Source organism: Panthera pardus, unplaced genomic scaffold, assembly GCF_024362965.1.
Source record: "Panthera pardus isolate Hobbes unplaced genomic scaffold, ASM2436296v1 HiC_scaffold_13, whole genome shotgun sequence".
In the NCBI taxonomy this organism is placed as follows: Eukaryota; Metazoa; Chordata; class Mammalia; order Carnivora; family Felidae; genus Panthera; species Panthera pardus.
Window position 1 is genome coordinate 171,851,703 of NW_026526688.1, and position 24,443 is coordinate 171,876,145.

Consider the following 24,443-nt stretch of genomic DNA (forward strand, 5'->3'; position numbering starts at 1 on the left):
GCTCTATGGACTGAGCCAGCCAGGTACCCCTGCAGTTTTGATACATATTGCCAAATTACTTTTCCAAAGTGTTGTAGCTATTAGCTGTAGGACTTAGCAGTGTATGAGTAAACTTTCATTGTTCTTTGTGTTTTGTTTTCAGGTAAAAGTTCACATTGATTTGCAGGTATTTGATGACATAGTTAAGGTGAGGGTTTTTTCTTTTAAATTTTTTTTTTTTTTAACGTTTATTTATTTTTGAGACAGAGAGAGACAGAGCATGAACGGGGGAGGGTCAGAGAGAGGGAGACACAGAATCTGAAACAGGCTCCAGGCTCTGAGCTGTCAGCACAGAGCCCGACGCAGGGCTCGAACTCATGGACCGCGAGATCATGACCTGAGCCGAAGTCAGCCGCTTAACTGAGCCACCCAGGCGCCCCGAGGTTTTTTTTTTTTAAGTAAACTACCTCCCAATTTGGGGTTCAAATTCAAGATCAAGAGTCCCAGGCTCTACCACCGAGCCAGCCAGGTGCCCCAGGGTGACTTTTTTTTTTATGTTTGTTAATTAACTATGACTCTTATGGGAATTATCTTTTCCCTTTGGCTTTACCTATTTCAAAAATTTTTTAGAGCCTCTCTTGGCTATTTTAACTCTTTGTCTTTTAGAGATGTAAGAGATTTATTTACCATTTTGCTTACTAGCCGTTAATATTTATATATTTATATTTATGTTTATTTTTGAGAGAGAGAGAGAGAGAGAGAGAGTGCGAGCAGAGGAGGGGCAGAGAGGGAGACAGAATCTGAAGCAGGCTTCGGGCTCTGAGCTGTGAGCTCAGAGCCCTATGTGGGGCTCAAACTCATGAGCCATGAGATCATGACCTGAGCTGAAGTCAGACACTTAATCCACTGAGCCACCCAGGTGCCCCTAGCCCTTAATTTTAATTATCTTCAGGGTTTTGTCTTTTATTCAGTTTTCATGACCATATCCTCTTTCTTAGTCTTGTTGTATTTAAAAATTTTTTTCCTTGTTTCTCTTACATTTTACCTATTGGTAGGAAATTTGCTATCCATTGGTTAAGAAGTAAACAATTTAAGGCCATTTATAAAGTTCATGTAATGGTAATTCCATTCCAAATTAATGTGAGAACTATTATAGGTTAATCTAGGATATGATTGGATTATATCCTTTAAAAATTCATGAGTGAATCTTCCAAGCATTTTGTGTTAAAAGTACTTTTAAAATATTTACTATTTTGCAATGTGTTATAAAAATTGCTAACCCATTTGAAAGCGACTTTTATCACCTTGAAACCTATGTTAACATTTTGCTACATTTGGGAATTTTTGTTACTCCCAGGTATTTGTAAAATACTCTCTCTTAAAATAATTTAGGGGGCGCCTGGGTGGCGCAGTCGGTTAAGCGTCCGACTTCAGCCAGGTCACGATCTCGCGGTCCGTGAGTTCGAGCCCCGCGTCAGGCTCTGGGCTGATGGCTCGGAGCCTGGAGCCTGTTTCCGATTCTGTGTCTCCCTCTCTCTCTGCCCCTCCCCCGTTCATGCTCTGTCTCTTTCTGTCCCAAAAATAAATAAAAAACGTTGAAAAAAAAAAAAATTTAGAATATAATAGTGTCTTAAAAGGATCTCACCAAACCAAATATTTTCTTCTGTAAGAGGAACCACGTACAGAAAATGAAAACTCACATATGCATACTAACATAGAAATGCTTTCTTCCCTAAATCTTTAATGGCTTGGAAGACAATTTTTTTTTCACGTGAATCCTTGACCTCTATGGCAACAAAAAATAGCTCCAAAATAAAAGAAAATTTAAGTAATTTAAATAAAATTATCAATTAAATTTGACTCCCCAGAGGTGAAATAAGGTAAATTAAACCCACCCAGGATGAGCTGGAGTGTTTAAGGTTCTAATAGCAGATTATAAACCGGTTAACAGCACTGGAAAATTCCCTCAGCATATAGAAACAGGATGACTCAACTGACATATTGCAGCTGAACTCTACTGGGAAAGGTTTGTTATTTGCAGTGGAAGGAGGAAATGACCCGGATCAGAGCATTTGCCCTCCCAACATTCAGAGTGTATTATTTCACTTCTTTTCTATGGTAGGAGTTGTTTAAGAGGATAGTTTGAGAGCTTTAGATGTGTGCATTTGTTTTGCCCTTTTAAGGCCTAAAAAGCAACCTTTAGGGGCTCCTGGTGACTCAGTCGGTTAGGCATCTGACTCTTGATTACAGCTCAGGTTATGAACTCACTGTTTGTAGTATTAAGCCTCGTGTGGGCCCTGCACTGACATTGCAGAGCCTGCTTGGGATTCTCTCTCCCTATCTCTCTGCTCCTCCCCTACTTGCTCTCTGTCTCACTCTCAAAATAAATAAAAATAAACTTTAAAAAAGTTGCTCTATTGTGGGCAAGACAGAACTGAGTTACTGAATCAGAATCTTGGTATGATAGAATTTATTTCAGGGTGTTTTACAAATATCTAGAATTTATGTCAAGGTACAGAAAGGTATTTTACAAATACCTAAGGGTATTAAAACAATTCTTTTGATGTCCTTGTTTCAGAGTTGTTCACCTCCTCAATATATATCCTAATGTGAGAACAGTGCTAAAGAATACCAAAATCATGAGCTTGACTCTTACAAACAACCAGCTTTATTGCAATTGGTCATAAAATGTCAAAGTCGTGAAAATATGAACAATACACTGAAAAAAATCAAAATAATCCAGGGGAGGAGGGGAGGAATTACACATGGGCATAGATAAAATAGATGAAATGAAACAGGCCATTGGTTGATAACTACTGAAGTTGGGTGACAGCTTCTGGAGAGTTCCTACACAATTCTACTTTTTCATATTTTGAAATTTTTAATAATTTATACATTAGAATCTTCCTTTTACAGTTAATACTTGCGATAGCAATCTGACTGTGGGCATAAATTAACCGACAGTTTATAGGTTGCTTTTTTTTTTTTTTTTTAATGTATGTTTATTTTGAGAGCCGCTTAACCGACTGGGCCACGCAGGTGCCTCTGATAGAGCGACTTCTTAATGTCTCTGGACACATGAGATTTATTTTATTACTATTATATTTTAATGTTTATTTTTCTGAGAGAGAGAGAGAGAAAGAGAGTGTGAGTGGAGGAGGGGCAGAGAGAGAGGGAGACACAGAACCTGAAGCCGGCTCCAGGCTCCGAGCTGTTAGCACAGAGCCTAATGCAGGGCTTAAACCCACGGACCTGAGTTGAGGTCAGATGCTTGACTGACTGAGCCACCCAGGGTCCCTGGACACACGAGATTTAAATGTGAGGTAGGATTGGTTAAGTTTTTTTGCTCTAGTGCTTAGCTGCTTGTGTGCACTGATGCTTGTTCTGAGGTCCTAGCCAAAAGAGAACTGTTTCCATTCTGTTTTCAAAAAACAAATAATTTTAAGTGGAAACTACTAACTGAAAACTGAATAGTACTTAAAACAGCTCAAGTTTATGTGAGGAAAGTTCCACAGAAGCATAGCGCTGTTGAAGAATGTCCTGTTTATAAGTGCGTTTTCTCATTTTACTGGAACTAGTTAATACTGACATATACTTTAAAATTCTAGGTGATTTACATGCTCCTGGCATATAGATACAGAGAAAAGAAACTTCAGAAATTCAACAAATATTTATTAATGGCTGTGGCTTAAGCAGCAAAGGAGTTGTTTGGAGACAGAGTGATGACTAAAATAGGTTCCTGCCCTCAAGAAGCTGTGGACTTTTTGCAGGTGGAGGTGATGGTGATATTGGTGGAATCTAATTTTGCCAATCAAATGAATTAAAAGGAGACTTGAAACTAGCTGTGTTTTACAATTTTTATGGATGATGATAGGTACAGGTCTCCCTTTATAAAAGACAATTTGTTAGCATTTTGGTGTTCAGAGGCTGCAGAACTCGGTAGGTATTAGGCATTTTAGTATTTGAATTTCATATTTAAAAACTTATAGTATCTTTTAATTTCAAATGGCATTTTATTGGCCTGGGGAGGCACAGATAGGAAGGAAGGACCAGTATTTGCTTATGTCTACACCAGTACAGTCTGAGCTCTTTTATCCCTATACAATTTGCAAAGAGGTGAGAAACAGGCTTTCAAGGGTGAATTTTATCTGTAAGGGTAGGATATATTTACTTTCAGGTTTTCTGTGTTAGATATGTATAGTCCGTTCTCTGACATGAAGGCTAATCTTTTTTTTTTTTTAATATTTTTTAATGTTTATTTATTTTTGAGAGACAGTATGAGTAGGGGAGGGGCAGAGAGAGAGAGGGAGACACAGAATCCAAAGCAGGCTCCAGGTTCTGAGCTGTCAGCCCAGAGCCCAACTCGGGGCTTGAATCCACGAACCGTGAGATCATGACCTGAGCCAAAGTTGGCCACTTAACCAGCTGAGCCACCCAGGTGCCCCCTTTTTTTTAAAGTTGGGGTCAGACAAACCTGTGAGGTAGTCAGAGTTTGTATTTGGCATTTCCTACTTTCTGGAGAGTTAGGCTCTCCAGCTTAGGTGGTTGGCAACTCTTCTTCCCCTTCCAATCCTCAACTCCTGCTTAGCCCAGGCAAACAGATCTAAGAAGATACTAGATGGGAAGTAGGTTTGCCCTGACTGTTGTGCAACTTGATTTCACCTCAGTCTATCTTGGATATTTCCCCAAATCATTACAAAGAAATCCGCCTCATTCTTTTCAACAGCTGTGTAGGGTTTTTTGTACTCATACTATCATTTATTTAATCAGAACCACAGGGATAAAGGATATACACTTTGCTTTATCATTTTTTGCTCTTATAAACAATGAACATCCTTATACAACAACATTGTGTGTTTATTTGGATATGGATATCCAAGTTAACTAGATAAATTAATTTTTACCAATCTGATAGATGAAAGTGATACTTTGATTTGCACCTCTTTTGTTTTTTGTTCATTGCCTCTGTATTTTCCTGTGAATGTGACCTTTGCTCATTTTTTTGTTAGGTTGCCATTTCTGCATTGACTTTTCAGAGTTTCCTGTAAATTAAGGAAATTAACCTAATATGTGTTGCAAGTGTTTCTCCAAGTTCTTTGTCTTTTTATTTTACAGTATATTTTTGGTTGATAGAAATTTTTGTAATTTTTGGCTGTCACAAAAGTATTATTCCTTTATAGTTTCTCGGATTTATGTTCTGCATATATCCCACTTGTCTTCTTGTAGTTAAAAATTTGTGACTTTTAAAAGTTAAACTTTTTCTATATTTTTAAAGTCTTAATATATGGGTACACATTCATTGTAAGAAATGTTTAAAAATTGACAAAATGAAAGTCTGTCCTTAAAATTACATTCTTTTCCCTACAGCTAATCACTTTTTCAGTTGGATGTATATTTTTCCACTCTTTTATGTATGCATCATACTAAAATTTAAAAAAAAGTTAGCACTTATTAATAGTTGATTGTTGAAAGTGGTACCTTTATAAATTCCCCCTCAAAAATCATGTGTCAGTTTGTGGGCATTCTTTTTTTTTTTTTTTAATGTTTGTTTATTTTTGAGAGAGAGTGTGCACGTGCGTGCAAGCAGGAGAGGGGCAAAGAGAGAGGGAGACAGAATTCGAAGCAAGCTCTAGGCTCTGAGCCGGCAGCACAGAGCCTGACGCAGGGCTTGAACCCAAGAACCGTGAGATCATGACCTGAGCCGAAGTTGGATGCTTAACCAACTGAGCCACCCAGGTGCCCCAATGTGGGCATTCTATTCTAATCCATTGCTCTAGTTGATTGTTTCTATGTGTGGCCTTATTTTAAAAAGTCAAATCACTAACGCGTCTAGAATTTGTTTTAGTGTAAGGAATGAGGGTAGGGAGCCAGCTGTGCCTTACATCACTTACGGAATAATTTGTCTTCCCTCCAGTAACTTAATATGCTGTCATCAAACCTAGATAATTCTAGAAAGGACACCATTATCTCTGACCTATTCAAAGAGCATTTTGACTAGGCTTCCTATATTGATTAGCTTCCCTCCTGTTTTCCGTAATGCAGCTGAGATGATCTTTTCGAAACATACCAGCATAAAACCTTTTATGGGCTTCACATTGCTATTTGGATGAAGACTTAATCTTGACCATGGCCTAAAGCACTGTGTGTGGCCCATCTCTTGACCTCTCTGGTCTCATTTCAGGCTACTCTTGCTCTCTGGATGCCAGCACATTGTGGCTTTCTTTGAGTTCTTCCACTATGTCATACTCTTACTCCAGGGTCTTTACCCAGCTTTTCCCTTTGTGTCTGGACCTCTGTCCTCACACCTTCTTTCTTGCCCTATCGTATTCCAGTGCATCCTTCCGTTTTAAACTCAAAGTTAACTTTTTTTTAAAATTTATTTTGAGAGAGAGAGCGTGCACAGGAGGGGCAGAGAGAGGAGCGAGGGAGGGAGAATCCCAAACAGGCTCTGTATGTGGGGCTTGAACTCATAAACCCTGAGATCATGATCTGAGCCTAAACCAGGGGTCGGACGCTTAACCAACTGAGCCACCCAAGCACCCCCTAAAGTTAACTTCTTGATAAATTCTTCCCTGATTAGATAAGTTTAGAACCTGTATGTGCTGTCTAGGCACCATTTAGGTGCCTTTTTTTTTTTTTTTTTTTTTGAATAACAACTTTATTGAGACGTAATTCACACACCATACAATGCAACAGTTAAAGTGTAAGTAAAATGCAGTGGCTTTTAGTATATTCATGAAGTTGTGTGACCATCACCATAATCAATTTTAGAACATTATCTTTACCCCGGAAGAAGGCCAGTACCATTTAGCAGTCAGTCCTCATTTCTCCTCAAGCCCTCACTCTAGTCCTGGACAACTAGAATGTTTTTTTCTTTTTTAAATTTTAGTAAAACAAATATAACAACTTTTGCCATTTTAACCATTCTTTCAAGTTTATAGTTCAGTTGCATTAATTACCCTCACAGTGTTGTACAGTTATCACCACTATGTATTTCCAAAACTTTTCTATCATCCCAAACAGAAACTCTGTACTTGTTAAGCAATGACTCTCCAATCCCTTCTTCCCCAGCCCCTTGAAATTACCATTTTACTTTCTGTATGAATTTTCTTATTCTAGATATTTCATATAAGTAGAATCCTACAATATTTGTCCTTTTGTGTCTGACTTATTTCACTTAGCATAATGTTTCATGGTATATCAGAACTCCATTCTTTTTTATGGCTGAATATTATTTCATTGTGTGCATATACCACATTTTGTCCATTTATCAGTTGATGGACTTGTGGGTTGTTTCCACTTTTTGGCTATCATGAATAATGCTGTGATGCATACTTAGCATACAACTATCTGTTTGAGTCCATTTTCAAATCTTTAGGGTATATACCTAGAAGTGGAATTGGTGGGCCATTGATAATTCTATGTTTAACTTTTTGAGGAACCACCAAACTGTTTTCTAGAGAGGCTATACCATTTTATGTTCCCATGGGCAATACAAAAGGGTTCTTTCTAATTTCTTCACATGACTTTTTTTTTTGTTTATTATTTTTTGAGAAAGAGCATGTGGGCATTAGTAGGGGAGGGGCAGAGATAGAGGGAAAGAGAGGATTTCAAGCAGGCTCCGTGTTGTGAGCCCGGGGCCCCACGTGGGGCTCAAACTCAGGAACTGTGAGCCAAAATCAAGAGTCTGACACAACTGACTGAGCCACTGAGGCGCCCCTTATCTTTTTTTTTTTTTTTTATGATAGTCATCCTAATAGGTGTAAAGCGGTATCTCATGATTTTGATTTATATTTCCCTAATGATTAATGGCATTGAACATTTTTTCATATGCTTATGGGTCATTTATATACCTTTAGAGAAATGTCTATTCAAGTCTTTTGCCCATGTAAAAATTGTGGGTTTTTTTCTTGTGTTAGAGGGATTCTTTGTATATTCTGGATATTAAACTCTTATCAGATATGTGATAGGCAAATAGTTTCTCTCATTTTGTGGTTTGTGTTTTCAGTCTTTTGGTCCATTTATCTTTTTTTTTTTAAAGTTTATTTATTTTGAGAGAGACAGAGCATGAGTGCGAGTGGGAGAGGGGCAGAGAGAGAGGGAAGATCCCAAGCAGGCTCTGCATCATCAGTACAGAGTCCAACGTGGGGCTTGAACTCATGAAACCATGAGATCATGACCTGAGCTGAAATCAAGAGTTATACACTTAACCAATTGAGCCATCTCAGTACCCCTTGGTCCATTTATCTTTTATAGCATTTACAAGTTTGTATTTATAATTTTAAAAATATTTAGGTAATTATCTGTCTTGATATTAGAATGTGAACACTGTTAGGGAAGAACTGTATCAGATTTTGCTCATTTTTATATTTCTTTTTTTTTTTTTTTTTAAGTTTATTTATTTTGAGAGAGAGGGGGAGTGGCAGAGTGAGAATCCCAAGCAGGCTCCACACTGTCAACGCACAGAGCTTGACACGGGGCTTGAACTCATGAACCATGAACTTATGACCTGAGCCAAAATCAAGAGTCTGATGCTCAACCAACTGAACCACCCAGCCACCCCCCTCATTTTTATATTTCTAATGCCTAATACAGGTACTAAATGTTTTTTGATTGAATGAAGTTCCCTTTAGTTAATTTATGAATTGTTCCATTGATCTTAAATCTTAAATATTAGTTGGCCATGGAGCACCTGGGTGGCTCATTCAGTTAAGCGTCTGACTTCGGCTCAGGTCATGATCTCATGGTTCGTGAGTTTGAGCCCCATGTCAGGCTCTATGTTGACAGCTCCGAGCCTGGAGCCTGCTTCAGATCCTCTGTCTCCCTCTCTCTCTCTCCCTCCCTCTCTCTCTCTCAAAAATATACATTAAAAAAAATTCTTTTAAATATTAGTTAGCCATCTTGGCCTCTCACTTGTTACTGTTATTTTTCAAATCTTCCTAGTTATTTCCTTGCTTTTGTCCAGTTACTTCATGCACCCTTCTCCCCCCCCCCCCCGCCCCCCCCCCCCCGCCTGCCACATTGGTATCATTTTAGATAACATTTTTTTTTCCTTCAGAAAGCTTTCTTGGTAGGATAGAGGCTGCAAAATTCTCTTTGTTAGTTTGGGCTGTTACAGCAAAATACCAGAGAATGAGTGTCTTAGACAACAAACATTTATTTGTCATAGTTCTGGAGTCTGGTAGGTGCATGATTAAGGTGCAGGCAGATTCAGAGTTTGGTGAGGGCCCTCTTCCTTTTTTTTTTTTTTTTGGACTCATCTTAAAAAATTTATTTTTATTTTATTTTTTTACTTTATTTTTTTTTATTTGTGAGAGAGAGAGAGCTAGAGAGTGAGCAGGGGGAGATGGGTAGAGGGGGGGAGAGAGAGAGAGTCCCAAGCAGGCTCCATACTCAGCGAGGAGCCTGATGTGGGGCTTGATTCCATGACCCTGGGATCATGACCTGAGCCAAAATCAAGAGTCTGATGCTCAACCTGCTTAACCACCCAGGCACCCCCCTCTTCCTGGTTTATGTGTTCTTCACATGATATACGGAGAGAGATCATTCTCACGTCTCTTCTTTAGAGACACCAAATCCATTGATAAAGATCCACTCTCATGACCTAATTACTCCCAAAGGTCCTGTCTCCAAATACCATCAAATTGGCTATTAAGGCCTCAACATATTGTTAAATAACAAAAAACTCAATTGAGTAAATTTAAAGATAAAATTAGCTTTATCCAACAATTCATGAATTGGGCAGCATCCTGTTTAGCAAATAGAAAGGAGCTCTGCTGAGCTTTAGAAAAAGAAAGGTTCTTAAAGATAGAAAGGGGGTAGAAAAGGAAATTATTAGCAAAGAATGCATTGTTTTAGGCAAGGTCAACCTCCTAAGGGGAATGGAAGGGTCTATCAGGAAGATTATCTTACTATTGCTGACTAGGAAATTCCTTGTTGACTGGTTAAAAGTTGCATTCCTGGGGGGGTCAAAACTTCAGTCAGGTTGTATATTAAGTCTTGGTTTCCTGATACGGAATTTAGCACAAGGGACTCCATTTTGACTTGCTGTCTCCTTTTTAACAATTCACCCCTTTTGATGAGACTCTCAGCTTAACTGAGAGATGTGATCACAATTTAAGACATTAGTTCCACTCTCAGCTCTGAAGTTCTCACCGATTTTGTACGTTTTTTATTTGGGGTATTCATAGGTTGTTACCTTTTTTCTTTTCTGCTTAGTCTCCGTAATAGGCCGCAACTTCAGGTTCACAGTTATTTTTAATCTCTACACCCAATGTGACACTTGAACTCATAATCTCGAGAGCAAGAGTCATCCTATCAACTGAGCCAGATAGGCACCCCCCAGGTTAATAGTTTTTAAGTCAGTCATTCTCTTTGTTCCTTTTCTGATATTCTCATCTTAGTGAGATTATTTGCATGGTAGCTAGTAGCTAGGAACATGCATGTATTTTGAGAGAATACAATGTGGCAGGAGATTATTATTATTAGAAGATAATTTCCCAAAGTTTGGAGTGCACTTCAGAGCTATGATCCCCAAGACCAAAACCAATGAAAATCAAGTAAGTCAAGTCAAAGAAAGACCCTGGTTACCTTTTTAAAATTTTTTTAAAATAATTTTTTAAATGTTTTATTTATTTTTGAGAGAGAGAGAGAGAGAGAGAGAACAAGCAGGGGAGGGGCAGAGAGCGGGGGACAGAGGATCTGAAGCAGGCTCTGCACTGACAGCAGAGAGCCAATGTGGGGCTCGAACTCACTATGACCTGAGCTGAAATCAAGAGTTGGACACTCAACCAATTGAGCTACCCAGGCACTCCAAGGAGCTCATCTTTTTAAGCCAAGTGGTTTGCTCAGTGATCTTATGTAACTGAGTTTCCACTTTCTCAGAAATGTTAATCCAGGTATAGCAGGTAGTAGTGGCCATAGCACGGATACCTCCTTGCTCAGCTAAAAGATGAACAAGGGCTATTCTGTTATCAAAAACAACTGTGGCCAGGCAGTCTAAGGGTTTTTGTTGGATAGCTATTGTAGATTTTACAATACTTTCAAGAGTTAAGGAAAAGTTTCTAATCATAGCCTCATTTACATTTACTCCTAACCATGGAAGTAGGGCCCTGCCAAAGATAGTGAATCTTGAATCCTGAAAGCCTCCTGGTAGGTCTTTTCTAACTTGACAATGTAAGCTCAGAAGAGTTGACCAAAAGGAGCACACTTTGGTAACCAAAGAGGCCTTGCCTGAATCTGCACCAACTGTCTAAGCATTTATAGGCCCAAGGAGAATGATAACCACTGCAGACAAAGACAAACCCTGTGAGGGCACAAACCATTCCTGTTCAGGCAGTATTGTTAATAGATTCATTCACAAGAATTGTGTTTGCTCGTCATAGTCAGGGGTCAGTTAGGTTTTCTCCTAGCCTGAAATAAAAAGTTCTAAATTCCACTGGCCTTAGCAGTGGCCTGGGAGGTGGTAGTATTATCTTTCCAGGCCAGTGCCAGAGTAAAGAAAAGAAAGTGAAGAAGAAAGGGTTTCATGTTTAAAGTATTTAGTATTCATGTTTAGTTAAAGTCTTGATCCAGTGTCTTGGGAGGAAGCATCTTGCTGTTAGCTAATCTTCCTAGTCAATTTGATGTAGAGGTCCCCAGTGTTTGTGCAGGACCAGATGTCAGGTGCAGTTTGTCAGCTTTGAAATGTGTATCTAAGGTTCAAGCCCCTATCATCTGTGTAGTGAGGAGGACCTTTCAAGGAGATTTAAGGACAGTTTTTATTCTTTAATGATTCCAAATCAGAAGAGTGGGAGAAAACTGGGAACATTAGCTTGATGTGTCATAGCCAAATATTTGAGGGAACCTGGAATTCAGGATCCAGTCCACTTTTAACCGAAAACACACATCCGACTTTCCTTGAATATGGAGAGGTTTCCCTTATTATTTCTTACAGCTTAATTACACATATTAAAGTTTTTAACCTTTAGAAATCTTAGTTTCTAGTGAAAATAAAAAAGTAAACAGTTGTGAACTGTCATTTGCATTAACATCCTGTGGCTTGGCAGAGTTTAAATACTTTTTAGGGGTGTCTGAGTGGCTTAGTCGGTTAAGTGTCTGACTGTTCATTTTGGCTCAGGTGATGATCTCATGGTTGTGAGATCAAACCCAGCACTGGGCTCTGCACTGGGTGCAGAGCCTGCTTGAAATTCTGTTGCTCCTTCGCCCCTTGCCCTTCCCTCACTTGGGCACACACACGTGTGTGTGTGTGCACGTTCCCTCTCTATAAAAAAATTTTTTTTAAATAAGTACTTTTATAATTTCTAGAAACATGCTTTCCTCAAATATCTTTAGTTCCTCTGTAAAATGAAACCAAAAAATCAATAAACCTATGTTCAGTAATTAGTGTTTCAGTATTTTATCTTATTTGGAAATGATCTGGATATTTAATGAATTTAACTTAAATTATCATCTAACTTAAGAAAACTTTAAGGTTTCGGGTTACCAAAAGATTTGGGAGAAACTAAAATTTACCTAAAACTTTTTCTTCTATTTAACATCTATTTGATTGTTTTTAACAATTATGTTTAGATTACCCACAAAAGCCATTAGACCTTAGACAAGACCAGCCATTTCCCCAAGATGTTTTTTTAGCTGACAAATTTTGTGAGAGATAAAATGAACTTATTTGACTAGTAAACTCAGGCAGAGTAAAAGTTTGTATTTAGTCTGATAACTCTAAGGACATGCCTGCTTTAAATTAAACCAACACACTTTAACTGGCTTTTATACTGAAAATTGAACTAGATCATGTGAACTTGAAAAACACTTGGGTTCACTTCTATTATATTTCTGAGATTTACAAGTACTTCATAAGCACTTTTTAAAATTTTTTTTGTTTATTTTATTTATTTATTTTGAGAGAGACAGAGACAGCACGAGTGGGGGAAGGGCAGCTAGAGAGGGAGAGAGAGAATCCCAAGCAGGCTCTGTACTGCCAGCACTGAGCCCAATGTGGGGCTTGAACCCACAAAGCTGTGAGATCGTGACCTGAGCTGAAACCGAGTCAGACACTTAACTGACTGAGCCACCCAGGCGCCCCCATAAGCACTTATTTTTAAGCCAGTTAAACAGAGCTGTTTTTTGTTTTTGTTTTTTTTTAATTTTTTAATGTTTTTATTTATTTTTGAGAGAGAGAGCGCTAACAGGCGAGGGGCAGAGAGGGAGAGAATCCCAAGCATGTTCTGCATTGCCAGCACAGAGCCTGATGCTGGGCTCAAACCCACCAACCATGGGATCATGCCCTGAGCTGAAATTGAGTCCAACGCTTAACCAACTGAGTCACCCAGGCACCCCTGTGTTTTGTTTTTGTTTTTGTTTTTGTTTTTTAAAGTAAGCTCTACATTGGGGGCTTTGTGCTAACAGTGCAGAACCTGCTTGGGAGTCTCTCTTTCCCTCTCCCTCTCCCCCTTCCCTACTTGCCCACATGGTCTCTCTCTCAAAGTAAAATAAAAATAAAAACTGTCTTTAAACAGACAGTTCTTATTTAAAAATGTATGTACATTTACATCTTTGAAAAAGAATTTTTAATGTTTGTTTTTGAGAGAGAGCATGAGTGGGGGAAGGGCAGAGAGAGAGGGAGACATAAAATCCAAGACAGGCTCCAGGTTCCAAGCTATCAGCACAGAGCCTGACACGGGACTTGAACCCACAAACCTTGAGATTATGACCTGACCGGAAGTCGGATGCTTAACCTACTGAGCCACCCAGGCGCCCCTATATTTACACCTTAAAGGCATGGGGGAAGAATTCAGGTTCCCCTGAGGACTTTGGTAAATAAGAGATAAATAAATATATAGGAGCTAAACAAGGAGGTTTTAGAATTAGTAAAAGGAATAGGTGAACATTGAATTGCCTCTAGAGCTGCATTTCTAATTTTGCTAAGACTTGTAAGATGTAGACAATTGCTTTCAATTCCTCAAAGAATGAGGTTGCAATTCGAGTGACATCATAGGTTGATCCACCCATCTAATTACACTTTTTTTTTTTTTTTTTTTTTTAGTAAAGACTTTTACAAAGACTTTAAAAGATTTTTCCTTTCCTTCTGGGTACCTAATTTCATTTTAGCTTAGGGGAGGAGGCCTAAAAAAACATTCTTAACAGGCTCTGTATGTCAGCTTTCAATCTAGCCTATTTCCAGTCACAGAGCTACTTAAAAATTCTTTTAGGTGTCTTGTCAGTTTTCATCTGGGACAAACAGCAAACATTTCTTGCCATATTGAGTAACTCCCCCTTGGATATATGGGAGGGATTCCCAACGAAAGTGCAAAAGGTAACTTATTTTCCTTTTTTTACTGGGTACTACAGACAGATCTCAGAGTGCTAACTCTAATGAGAATGTTCATCCTTAGCCAGCTTCTTCCAGTTTTTCCAGGATCCCATCTGTAGCTCCGTTTTTTACCAGAATTTGGCAAGATTTTTTATTTTTAATGTTAGTTTTTCTTTGGCTATTTAAGAGAATAATGTAGCATTTTGCCAGAAAATCTCTTAGAGTCCCATTTGAGAGGAGCCCTCCTTTGAGGTCAGGTATGGGAATGACTGAAAGGTCATTAACTTGGCAGACTTTTGTTTATGGTCCATAAAGGCAACTCAGAGGAGTACTAGAATGAATATTCAAATAAAGGAGGATAGAGGAAAACAGTAAGAGTTATATCAGTTTTTTTGCTTTTAAGTACTTTTTACATCTTTAATTTTTCACTAGGCTTTTATAACAAATCTTTTAATGAAGCTATTTTGGAATTTTGAAGCCTTTTGGAGTCTCCTGCATACCAATTAAAGTAGTATCCCATTCTGTTTGATTTGGAAGCCCTTGCTTTTAAGGGCACTTGTTAAATGCTCTTATCTAATTGGAACATTTCTCATAATGGCCATTGTAATTCTAGGTTGTAATTCCTCTGACGACTGGTAGCAGTTTGGTAGGACCCTAGCCACAATTAGAATTTAACTCGCCTTTTCTGTGCAGCCATATCTAGTCACAAATGGGGTGTAACCCACATTTATGTCTGGCCATATTTTGGGGCTGCCAATCTGATGGTTACCAAGCCAAGTTCTCAGGACACAAAAAATCTTCGCAAAATTTTGCCACTTCTATTAATATTTGTGTCTTCTGGACCATAGTTCTTAGGCATAAAATAAGCACAGGTGCCGGAAGGAAATATGCTTGACTGTTTAGAGTTTAAGGATCCCATAAGCCAAGTTTAGGTTTCTCAGAGCTGAGCTAATACCTAAAAGGGATGTGCCTCTGGGTTGGTAATTGTACGGTATACATCGTTGCACAGAAGTTTTCTTGAGTTTGGCAGGTGACCTAGAGTCAGCCTAACCTGTTCTGTGACCAGCTTGATGTCAGAGTCTTTGAGTTAGGTAATGAATATACTAACAGCTCTGAAGTATTGTGCCAGTGCCCACCACCAATTTTTGTGGCTTTTTTTTTTTTATGTGATTCCTGTTAGTTATAGCCCTTATCTATACAAAATAAGACAAACATGTGCACCCTAACATAGCAGCGGCAACCATAACATGTTACCATAGACTGGCCAAGAGAAGGCTTTACCTACCATCACTGATTCCTAGCATGGGTTAAACCAGCAGACTCCAGTAAAATGGGGACTGTGGATTGGAACTGGGGAAAAGACTAAACCACCAAATCGCAGTAAGTGGAGACTATAGACTAGAACTGGAAGGGTATTCCAAACATTGTGGACTGAGCCAAGAGGTAGGGACTCAGGTTTCAGATGGAACTGTGTGCCAGCTCAAGCTGACCCATTGAGCCCTGGACTGGAAAGCCAGTTAGCTTAAGAGCTCAGCAAAGAGTACGGAGCTCAGAACTGACAAGAACTCCGTGATGGCCCTCAGAAATGGCTAGAAAGAAAGTAAACTTGAATATTTCATGGGGTACCACACCTATGTTTCTTGTTGTCCCCAAAGATGTCAGAAGTCTCCTTTAGTCCTGCTGCCTTCACCAAATTCTTTAAGTAACAAAAATTAAACTGAGTAAATGTAAAGATTTGGCTTTACTCAACAATTCATGAGTTGAGCAGTGTCCCATGTAACAAATAGCAAGGAGCTCCACCAAGCTGTATAAAAGGAAAGGTTTTTAAAGGCAGAAAGGGGGTGGAGAAGGGAAATTATTAGCAAAGAATGCATTGTTTTAGGCAAGGTCACCTTCCTACAGGGAATGGAAGGGGTTTGTGGATGGATTATCTCACTAGTGCTGACTAGTGAGATAATTCCATGTTGACTGGCTAAAGGTTACCATTCTTGACGGGGTAGGGGGAGGTTGAAACTGTGATTAGATAGGTTATTAGGACTTGGCTTGCTGACATGGAGTTTAGCACAAGTGACTCCATTTTGTTGCCTGGTATCTCCTTTTTATTTTTTTTTATTTTTATTTATTTTTATATAATTTATTGTCAGGTTAGCTAATATACAGTGTGCTCTTGGCTTCAGGAGTAGATTCCTATGATTCATCACTCACATACAACACCAAGTGCTCATCCCAGCAAGTGCCCTCAATGCCCATCGCTCATTTACCCCATCAACCCTCACTCAGTTTGTTCTCTGTATTTAAGAGTCTCTTGTGGTTTGCCTTCCTCTCTGTTTGTAACTTTTTTTTCCTTCCCTTCCCCGCCATGGTCTTCTGTTAAGTTTCTCAAATCCCAATTATGAATGAAAACATATGATATCTTCTCTGACTGATTTATTTCACTTCTGCTGTCTCCTTTTTAACAATATGAATTTTAGCAGGGGCACAAACATTTATTCTATAGCAGTACTATAGCTAACAAAGAATTAAATTATTAAGCAGAGTAGGACTCTGGCATCATCTGTTTCACAGGAGGGCCCAGTATAGAACATCAGAAGACATTCACATTTGTAGGAAATTAGTCTGATGGCAGAACAGGTAGGCAACCATTTGTGTGGATTCATAAATTACATAGTTTATAATAAATATGAACTATCCTTAGTTTAAGAGAACTATTAGTTAAGAGACCTGTTATATTAAGAATTTTTCATAGCTTAAGGGAAAGAATAACTGAACAGTAGTCTTACAACATTTTTTCCTTCCTCCTAGATTTAAACAGTCAAGTTAAACTGGGAAATCATGGCAGAAGGTGGATTCGATCCCTGTGAATGTGTTTGCTCTCATGAACATGCGATGAGAAGGCTGATCAATCTGGTGAGATGAATGGGATGGTCCTATTCAGAATTGAACTATATCCCTTCTGTCCTGTTTTTTGGGGGGTGGAGGGTCGGGGGGGAATGTTGGTTATTGGAGAATTTTCATCTGATGGTCACTAAAATTATTTCATAATTGAAATTCCACAATGGTTTAAGTCATAGTGGTTAAAGTGCTTGCCAGCAATTCTTCTATTAGAGATCAAAACAAAACAAAACAAAAAAACAAAAAACAGATTGCTACCTTTTATTTATGGTAGATTTCTTTTGGTGAAATCACCATCACGGGAAGGTGACACATTTGTGTGTAGCCTTTTCTGTTCTATATTAACAAAAATATATAGTCTTCAGCTATATGGAGCTTGTTTACCTGATAAACTGCTATGAAGTCATAGTTCCTATTGTGACATGGTTCAAATCCTACTCCAATAAATGGCATGAGAATAAAAATTTCTATGTAAAGCATTTCCAAGTCCAAATCAATTATTTGACAGAGGCGGGTTTCTGAACAACATGCTTTAGATAGTCTCATTGAATTGATTGTTGTGAGATTTGAATTTGTAAAGTTTTTAAGACTCTCCTAGTCTCTATAATCTTAAATACAGGAGTCTTTATGTATTAAATACAGGACTTTATACTTTTTTTATGTACGAAAGAAGAAATTTGACTATTAACAATAAAGTATATTGTATTATTATTATGTTAGACATAACATTTTGTTGTTCTAGAACGCTCTTGTAAAGAGGTATATTATCATAGACCAGGTAATAAAGGCAGGAACAAACATTTGCTCAAATATTTGAGTTGTTGGTGGTTAATAAGCAGGTTTTCCGCGGACTCAGTGTCTGTCTGTAGTGATCAGAAGTGTGTTTCTTGTGAATGATACTCCTTTTAGAGTCAACATATGCTAGGACTTATGATCCTAAAAAATTTCTTACAGGGAAATCAATAAAATAAGAACTTATAAAATTAATAAGACTTGTGGTTATAGAAATAAAATAAGAATGTTATATCTCTGACAACTTGATGTAAAAATAGATGAGTCTAAGGAGAGAATATTTAAAATATTTTCTCTGATTTATGATGTTAAATAGCTGATAGCTTTTATGTCTAAATTTCAGGGTAAGGCAAAAATTGTTTTTTCAAATGTGATGCTAGGCACAAAAAATAGACTTGTAATTTAACTGGTAAATTTTCCCAGGAGATCAGTTTTTCTTTTCTTTTTTTTTTTTTTTTTAACATTTATTTTTGAGACGGAGAGAGACAGAGCATGAACAGGGGAGGGTCAGAGAGAGGGAGACACAGAATCTGAAACAGGCTCCAGGCTCTGAGCTGTCAGCACAGAGCCTGTCGCAGGGCTCGAACTCGCGGACCGCGAGATCATGACCTGAGCCGAAGTCGGCCGCTTAACCGACTGAGCCACCCAGGCGCCCCAGGAGGTCAGTTTTTAATAAGAGTTACTACCTCTTTTTTTTCTTAGTGTCATCTTTTTATTTTTAACATCGTATCTATTATGCTTTTTTCTCTTAGGTCTGCTGCTTTTTTTTTAGAGATGACTAAAACTAAGCCCTCTACTCTTTATGATCCCCTGTACATTTTTTTTCTCTTCAGTAGGTTGTCAGGAAAACTCATGTTTAGCTTTGTTTTGTTTTGTTTTTAATGGGCACATTCATACCTGATGGGACATTATTGATAGCAATCCTAGTGTGAAGTACTTCATGTGAAAATAGGTTTTAGATTTTACAAACCTTTAAAAGTGTACAGTGTACATTTTTTAGTCTATGCTGGATATTTTCACATGATGTAAATTACTGATGGGTGATGCTGGATGGGTGATCTGCTAGTGTATAAATTCCTGATAGCAGTATTGAAGATTCCAGAAGGGAGGAGAAACTCACTTGATTTCAATGAGGAAACTTGCTAATTAGGCTTGATAGACATTTGTTCAATTTGAATTGTGCTTTATAGTTTTTATTTCTTCTTTTATTTAAACTCCAAGCAACATTTTGGGGCCATACCTACCTTATCGATATTAAGTACTTTCTAAACTGAAAGAGTATCTTTTGAAACAACGTCTCTAACGTCAGAAATTCAGAAATAATGTCTCTAACTTCAGAAGTTCAGCAATGAAGTCTCTAACTTCTCTAAATTCAGAAATGTGTAATACTGTTTACTATAGCATTATTTCTAGTAGTGAAAGTTATAAACCACCTAAATGTCTGCCAGTAGTGGTTATATCATGGTTTGATCATATGCTGGAATCTTATACAGAGGTTTAAAAGAATGTCTTTGAAGATTACATCATAACAGAAGGGAAATTCACATGTGATATGAATAAAGGCAACATCTAGAAATGGCATTTAGCATCATCTTGCTTTTCTGTACCCACACACACCGTATATATACATGTGCATAGGAAAAAAAGCCTTGAAGAAAATTTGTCAGTGTTAACAGTGTTTATCTCTGGATTGTAGAATATAAGGTGAGAGGGTTTTTTTTTTATAGTTTTCTGTATCTTCTATGATATACTCAGGAAAAGGGTTATTTAACAAAAAGAATCTTTTTTTTTTTCATTTAAACATTGTCAGCACTCTTTCATACTGTACTAGGCTTTTATACCTCTCATGCTTTCGTTATCTTCTACTCTTACACTTCAGAGGACCTGTTTTTAGTACCTTTATCTTAACTACTCTGTGGAAGTCTAACCCCCCAGTCTATATTTAAAAGCAGTTTATCTGATGGTATAATTTTTCTGTATTAGTTGTAACTACCAGAATTTAGATGTCTGCCTGTTCAGAAAACTCATGGGTATATATTGGTGATGACAGAGCAGAGGTTTATTACCCTCATCTTTCTAAAAGTAGACATTGAACTCATCTTTGCAATAGAGTAGCATCTCATTAATTTTAGGTTCTAATTTGGAATTTTTGTTACTTTTTACTTCGTATAACCAAATTGGATTTTCTGGTAGGTTAGAGTATTATCAAATTCTGAGAATTTAAGGTGCTAATAGCAAGTAAAAACCTGGGAACACTTAGAGATTTTAATGATTATTTATGGTTAGATTATTAATTGTGTACTGGACTGCAGTTTAGTTTTGCCTATTCTGTGGAAATAGGTGGGCTTTGCCAAGGGATATTTTCAGCTTAGGAGCAGTTAAGATTTTACCATTGTTTCCTTTCCATTTTAATAAAGTGCTGTTCATTCACAATTTAAAACTAAATTCTTTTCCTAATTTAGTAATGATATCAGTTAAGGTTCTTTATTATAGGTTATAGAAGTTCTGACTGAGTTAAGCAGAAAAAGACCTATTAAAAGGATAGTACGTGGCTCACACTGGAGAACCTAGCATGGAAAATGAATACGATCAAAGGGAGGGTAAGTGCCAAAACAAGAGGGAGCCAAAGTCGTGCTGCAGAGCTAGGGCAGCCAAGGAGCTGCTTGCTCCTGAATTCTAGACTTTCGTATGTCCAAGTGTTGATGCAGCATCTCCATTTAGATAACTAGTAGACATCTTACACGTGATATGTGCATTACCAGACTTCTTTTCTTGCCCCCAGGCTTCAACTTCCTTGTCTCTTCTATTCACTCCATTATTCTGGTTGCTCAGGCAATACCTTTTGTGTCAATTTTTACTCTTTCAGCCTCATAGCTAATGCAGAAACAAATCCTTTTGACTCAACCTTAAAAATATATCTAGAATCCAGACATTTCTCACACTTTCCGTGCAGCATCCTGTTCTAGTCTACATCAGCTTTTGCCTGGATTATTAAATTAGCCTCTTTATGAGTCTCCTTGCTTCCACCCCCTTGCCATGCCCCACTTTCTGCAAGTTTAGTTTCACTACAGCAGCTGAAGTGATCTATTTTCGATAAAACAGATAATGTTCTCCTTCCCTCAAACTCCTGCATGACACTTAAAGTGAAAAAAAATTTACATAGCCCTACATGATCTGTCCCTTCTCCACCCCACTCTTCCCTTTTGCTCATTTTGTCTAACAGTTCTGGCCTCTTACAGGTCACGCACAAATGATCAATACTGTAAAGACTTTAGACTTTTCAATAGCGAAACTGGAAGGCATTGGCACAAAGACTTTAAGTTCTGAAAGGAAATTATTACAAATCCAGCATTCTGTATTCAACCAAAGTTGAATCAATCAAATAGGAGAGAATCTTCAAAAATCCTCTCATGTACCATTACTTAGGTGCTAAAGGATGAACTATTTTTCACCAAAATGAAGACATAAACCAAGGAGGGAGACTAAGATTTGAGTGTAGAAAGTGAGAGGTCTAGCACATGCAAGAAGCAAAAGTAACTTCCAGGATAATGGTGAATGGAAATCCCAAGGTGATAGCTGTGCGTCAGGTTTGTGGATACAAGACAGCTGGTTTCATTGAGAGGGTGTCACACAGCTCTAGCAGAGACTTTTTCAGGAGGATGAATTGATAGAACACCTAGTGAGTCGAGACATTTTGTGATCTAAAAAGCTGAAAACAAGTTGTCAAAAGTCCTCGAAAACCAAGTAAATGGGGGGAAAAAAGAACATTTAACTTTAAGGAAATACAGAAAATAGTACAGAAAAGAAAAAGTAAGTATAATTTACTACATGGTTCAAATGTGAAGAGCATTTACATAGTCATAATGTTAAAACTATTGAGCTAAACCAATTTATGATTTAATTACTAGCAGATGGAAAGAGTGTACATGTGTGTTGGGTTCAGAAAAGAGAGAACTAGGTCTTCTTATTCTATACTGGTGAATCAATGGGTATTGCTTAAAACTGAAAAATCAAGAAGTAGCAATAATGCATATTTATAAAGACATGGAGGTAAATACTAAAATAATCAGCTAAAAGGTGAAAGTCATTCCTCTATGGGAGGAGAAATAGGTATGCAGAAATGAGGAACTGCTTTTTTTCGGAACAGACTTGAAAAAGTGTTTATTTAACTCTGAATTGTATACATGAATAACTAATAAAAATTAAAACAACAAAAAGCAAAAACTTTCCAGTTAGGAGTAAAAAGACAAGGTGTGAGTCTATTGGGTAGCTGGATATGTTGTGTATCTTTTTCCTCCATGGAATGTAAGGTGACTGGTTGAGGCCTTTGCTACCGGCTAAAACCAGGTTACTGCTTTCTAAGAAAAGTAGAAAATATTCATGGGGAGGGCTTCTAGTTGGATGTTAAGGATCAAGAGAGAAGCCAGAGTAACCCCAGACCTTTAGTGGATATAAAAGAGGAAGGAAAAGAAAGAATACCTGGTTCAGAAATGAAATGTGCTATATATAAAGCCTTAGAATGAAGCTTTCCCTCTTTGAGCATTAAGAGGTTCTCTAGCCTGCCTGCATGCTTCCTTGATAAGGAAAGCTGTTTGTATACGCTGTCACCATCCTGATCCTTTAATAACTATAAAGAGGAAAACAAGAAAGCAGTTGAAGAAAATAAGAGGACCACAGTGTGGTTGGGCATAGCTAGCTACATTCAAAGACAAGATGAAATAATTAGATGTGTCTAATATGAAAAATCATTGTGCAAGTTATGGCTATAAGTGCAGCTTCATATAAGTATGTTGTCCTGGTCTTAAATATCACCAGCAACATGATTTTCTGAAATGGTGAACAATTCTTTGTAAAGTTGTAAACAAAACTAAGTATAATATTCCTTTGATTTAAATGCTCAATTCCAGTTAAATTCCTTGGTAATTTAGTGTCAGCTAACCAAAAAATATCTTGCTGTTATTTTTTTAATGGACTTAGATTAAAGGCTCAGATTTTTCACTTATGTGAATAGGTGGCAGGACATTTGAAAGTCATGTGGGATGTAAGCCAGTCACAACAATCGAAGATCTGCCTCTCAGATATCCACGATGCCCTGGTACTGACACATTGGAGAACATATGATGGGGGGACAAGTAGAGTTTAAAAAAAAAAAAAAAAGGAGGGGAGCCTGGGTGGCTCAGATGGTTAAGAGGCCTACTCTGGACTTCAGCTCAGGTCATGATCTCACAGGTTCGTGGGTTCGAGTTCTGTGTCGGGCTCTACGCTGACAGCGTGGAGCCTCCTTGATATTCCTTCTCATTCCCTGTCTCTCTGCCCTTCCCCCACTCGTGTGCATGCACTCTCTCAAAATAAATAAACATTAAAAAAAAGAGGAAACCCAAATAAGCTTATGAAGGTAGGCAAGAAGAAAGAGAAGCGTAGTTCATAGAAAGCACAAGTAAAATGTTATGTGTGAGTGGGTTCTCATCCCCTGTTAAAAGAGATAGATTGGAGTCTTGAAATGCTATTTACAAGGAAGACAGTTACTAGGGTGTCTGTGTGACTCAGTCAGTTGAGTGTCTGACTCTTGATTTTGGCTCAGGTCATGATCCTAGGATCATTGGATTGAGCCCCAAGTTGGGCTCCACACTCAGCATGGAGGCTCCTTGAGATTCTTTCTCGCTCTCTCTCTTTCCCTCCCTCCCTCCATTTGCCCCTCTCTCCCCCCACCCTGTCTCTCTCTCTCAAAAAAAAAAAAAAAAAAAAAAAAATATATATATATATATAGTAGGTATGTGATAAAGGAGTGAGGAAAAAGCTATCTCAAAAGAATGCAGTACTCTTAATCTTAGACACAATATAATTCAAAGCCAAAACAATTAAGTGGAACATGGAAATAATATTGACAAAAGATAGAATTCATCAAAAAAATATGGACCTTTATGTCTTGAACAACGGAGAACACAAAAACTATTATAAATACAAGAAGAAACATTCTTTAGAAGTATCTGAGAAAAGATAGTGAAAGCCATAGAGATGCCTTTGTGGGGTTGGAGTGTGAGAACATGTGGGGGATGTGTGTGTGTGTAGGTCAGTATATGTTTGTAAATACATAGGAATGGTTTCCAAGGGGTATACTGGAGCTCATAATAATGGTTATATTGAGGAGTTTCAAGTTAGTCTAGGTACTAGTTTAAGCCCATGATGTAAGTTTTCCTTTTACAAATGAGGAAACTGAGGTACAGAGAAGTTAAGTCACTCTTTCCAGGTGTCAGAGCTGAACAGAGAGTGGCAGAGGCACATTCAACTCTGGCAGTTTAGCTCTAGGCCCTGTGCTGTTTCTTTTGTTTTCTTTTTTTAATAAAATTTTTAAGTTTATTTATTTTGAGAAAGAGAGGGCGCAAGCAGGGGAGGAGCAGAGAGGGAGAGAGAGAGAGAGACTGACTCCCAAGCAGGTCTTGCACTGCCAGTGCGGAGCCCAATGTGGGGCTTG

At 38.0% G+C, this 24,443-nt stretch overlaps 1 protein-coding gene across 2 annotated transcripts in view; it reads left to right on the forward strand.

The window, feature by feature from the left end:
* Positions 1–24,443, forward strand: part of SMIM14 (small integral membrane protein 14) — a 77,596-nt gene that overhangs the window by 16,152 nt on the left and 37,001 nt on the right. For both annotated transcript variants that reach the window (XM_019413851.2, XM_019413857.2), the window contains exon 2: positions 17,090–17,194. In XM_019413851.2, the coding sequence (XP_019269396.1) occupies positions 17,120–17,194 (75 nt within the window). In that variant the 5' untranslated portion in view covers positions 17,090–17,119. The remainder of the gene's footprint in view (positions 1–17,089; positions 17,195–24,443) is intronic.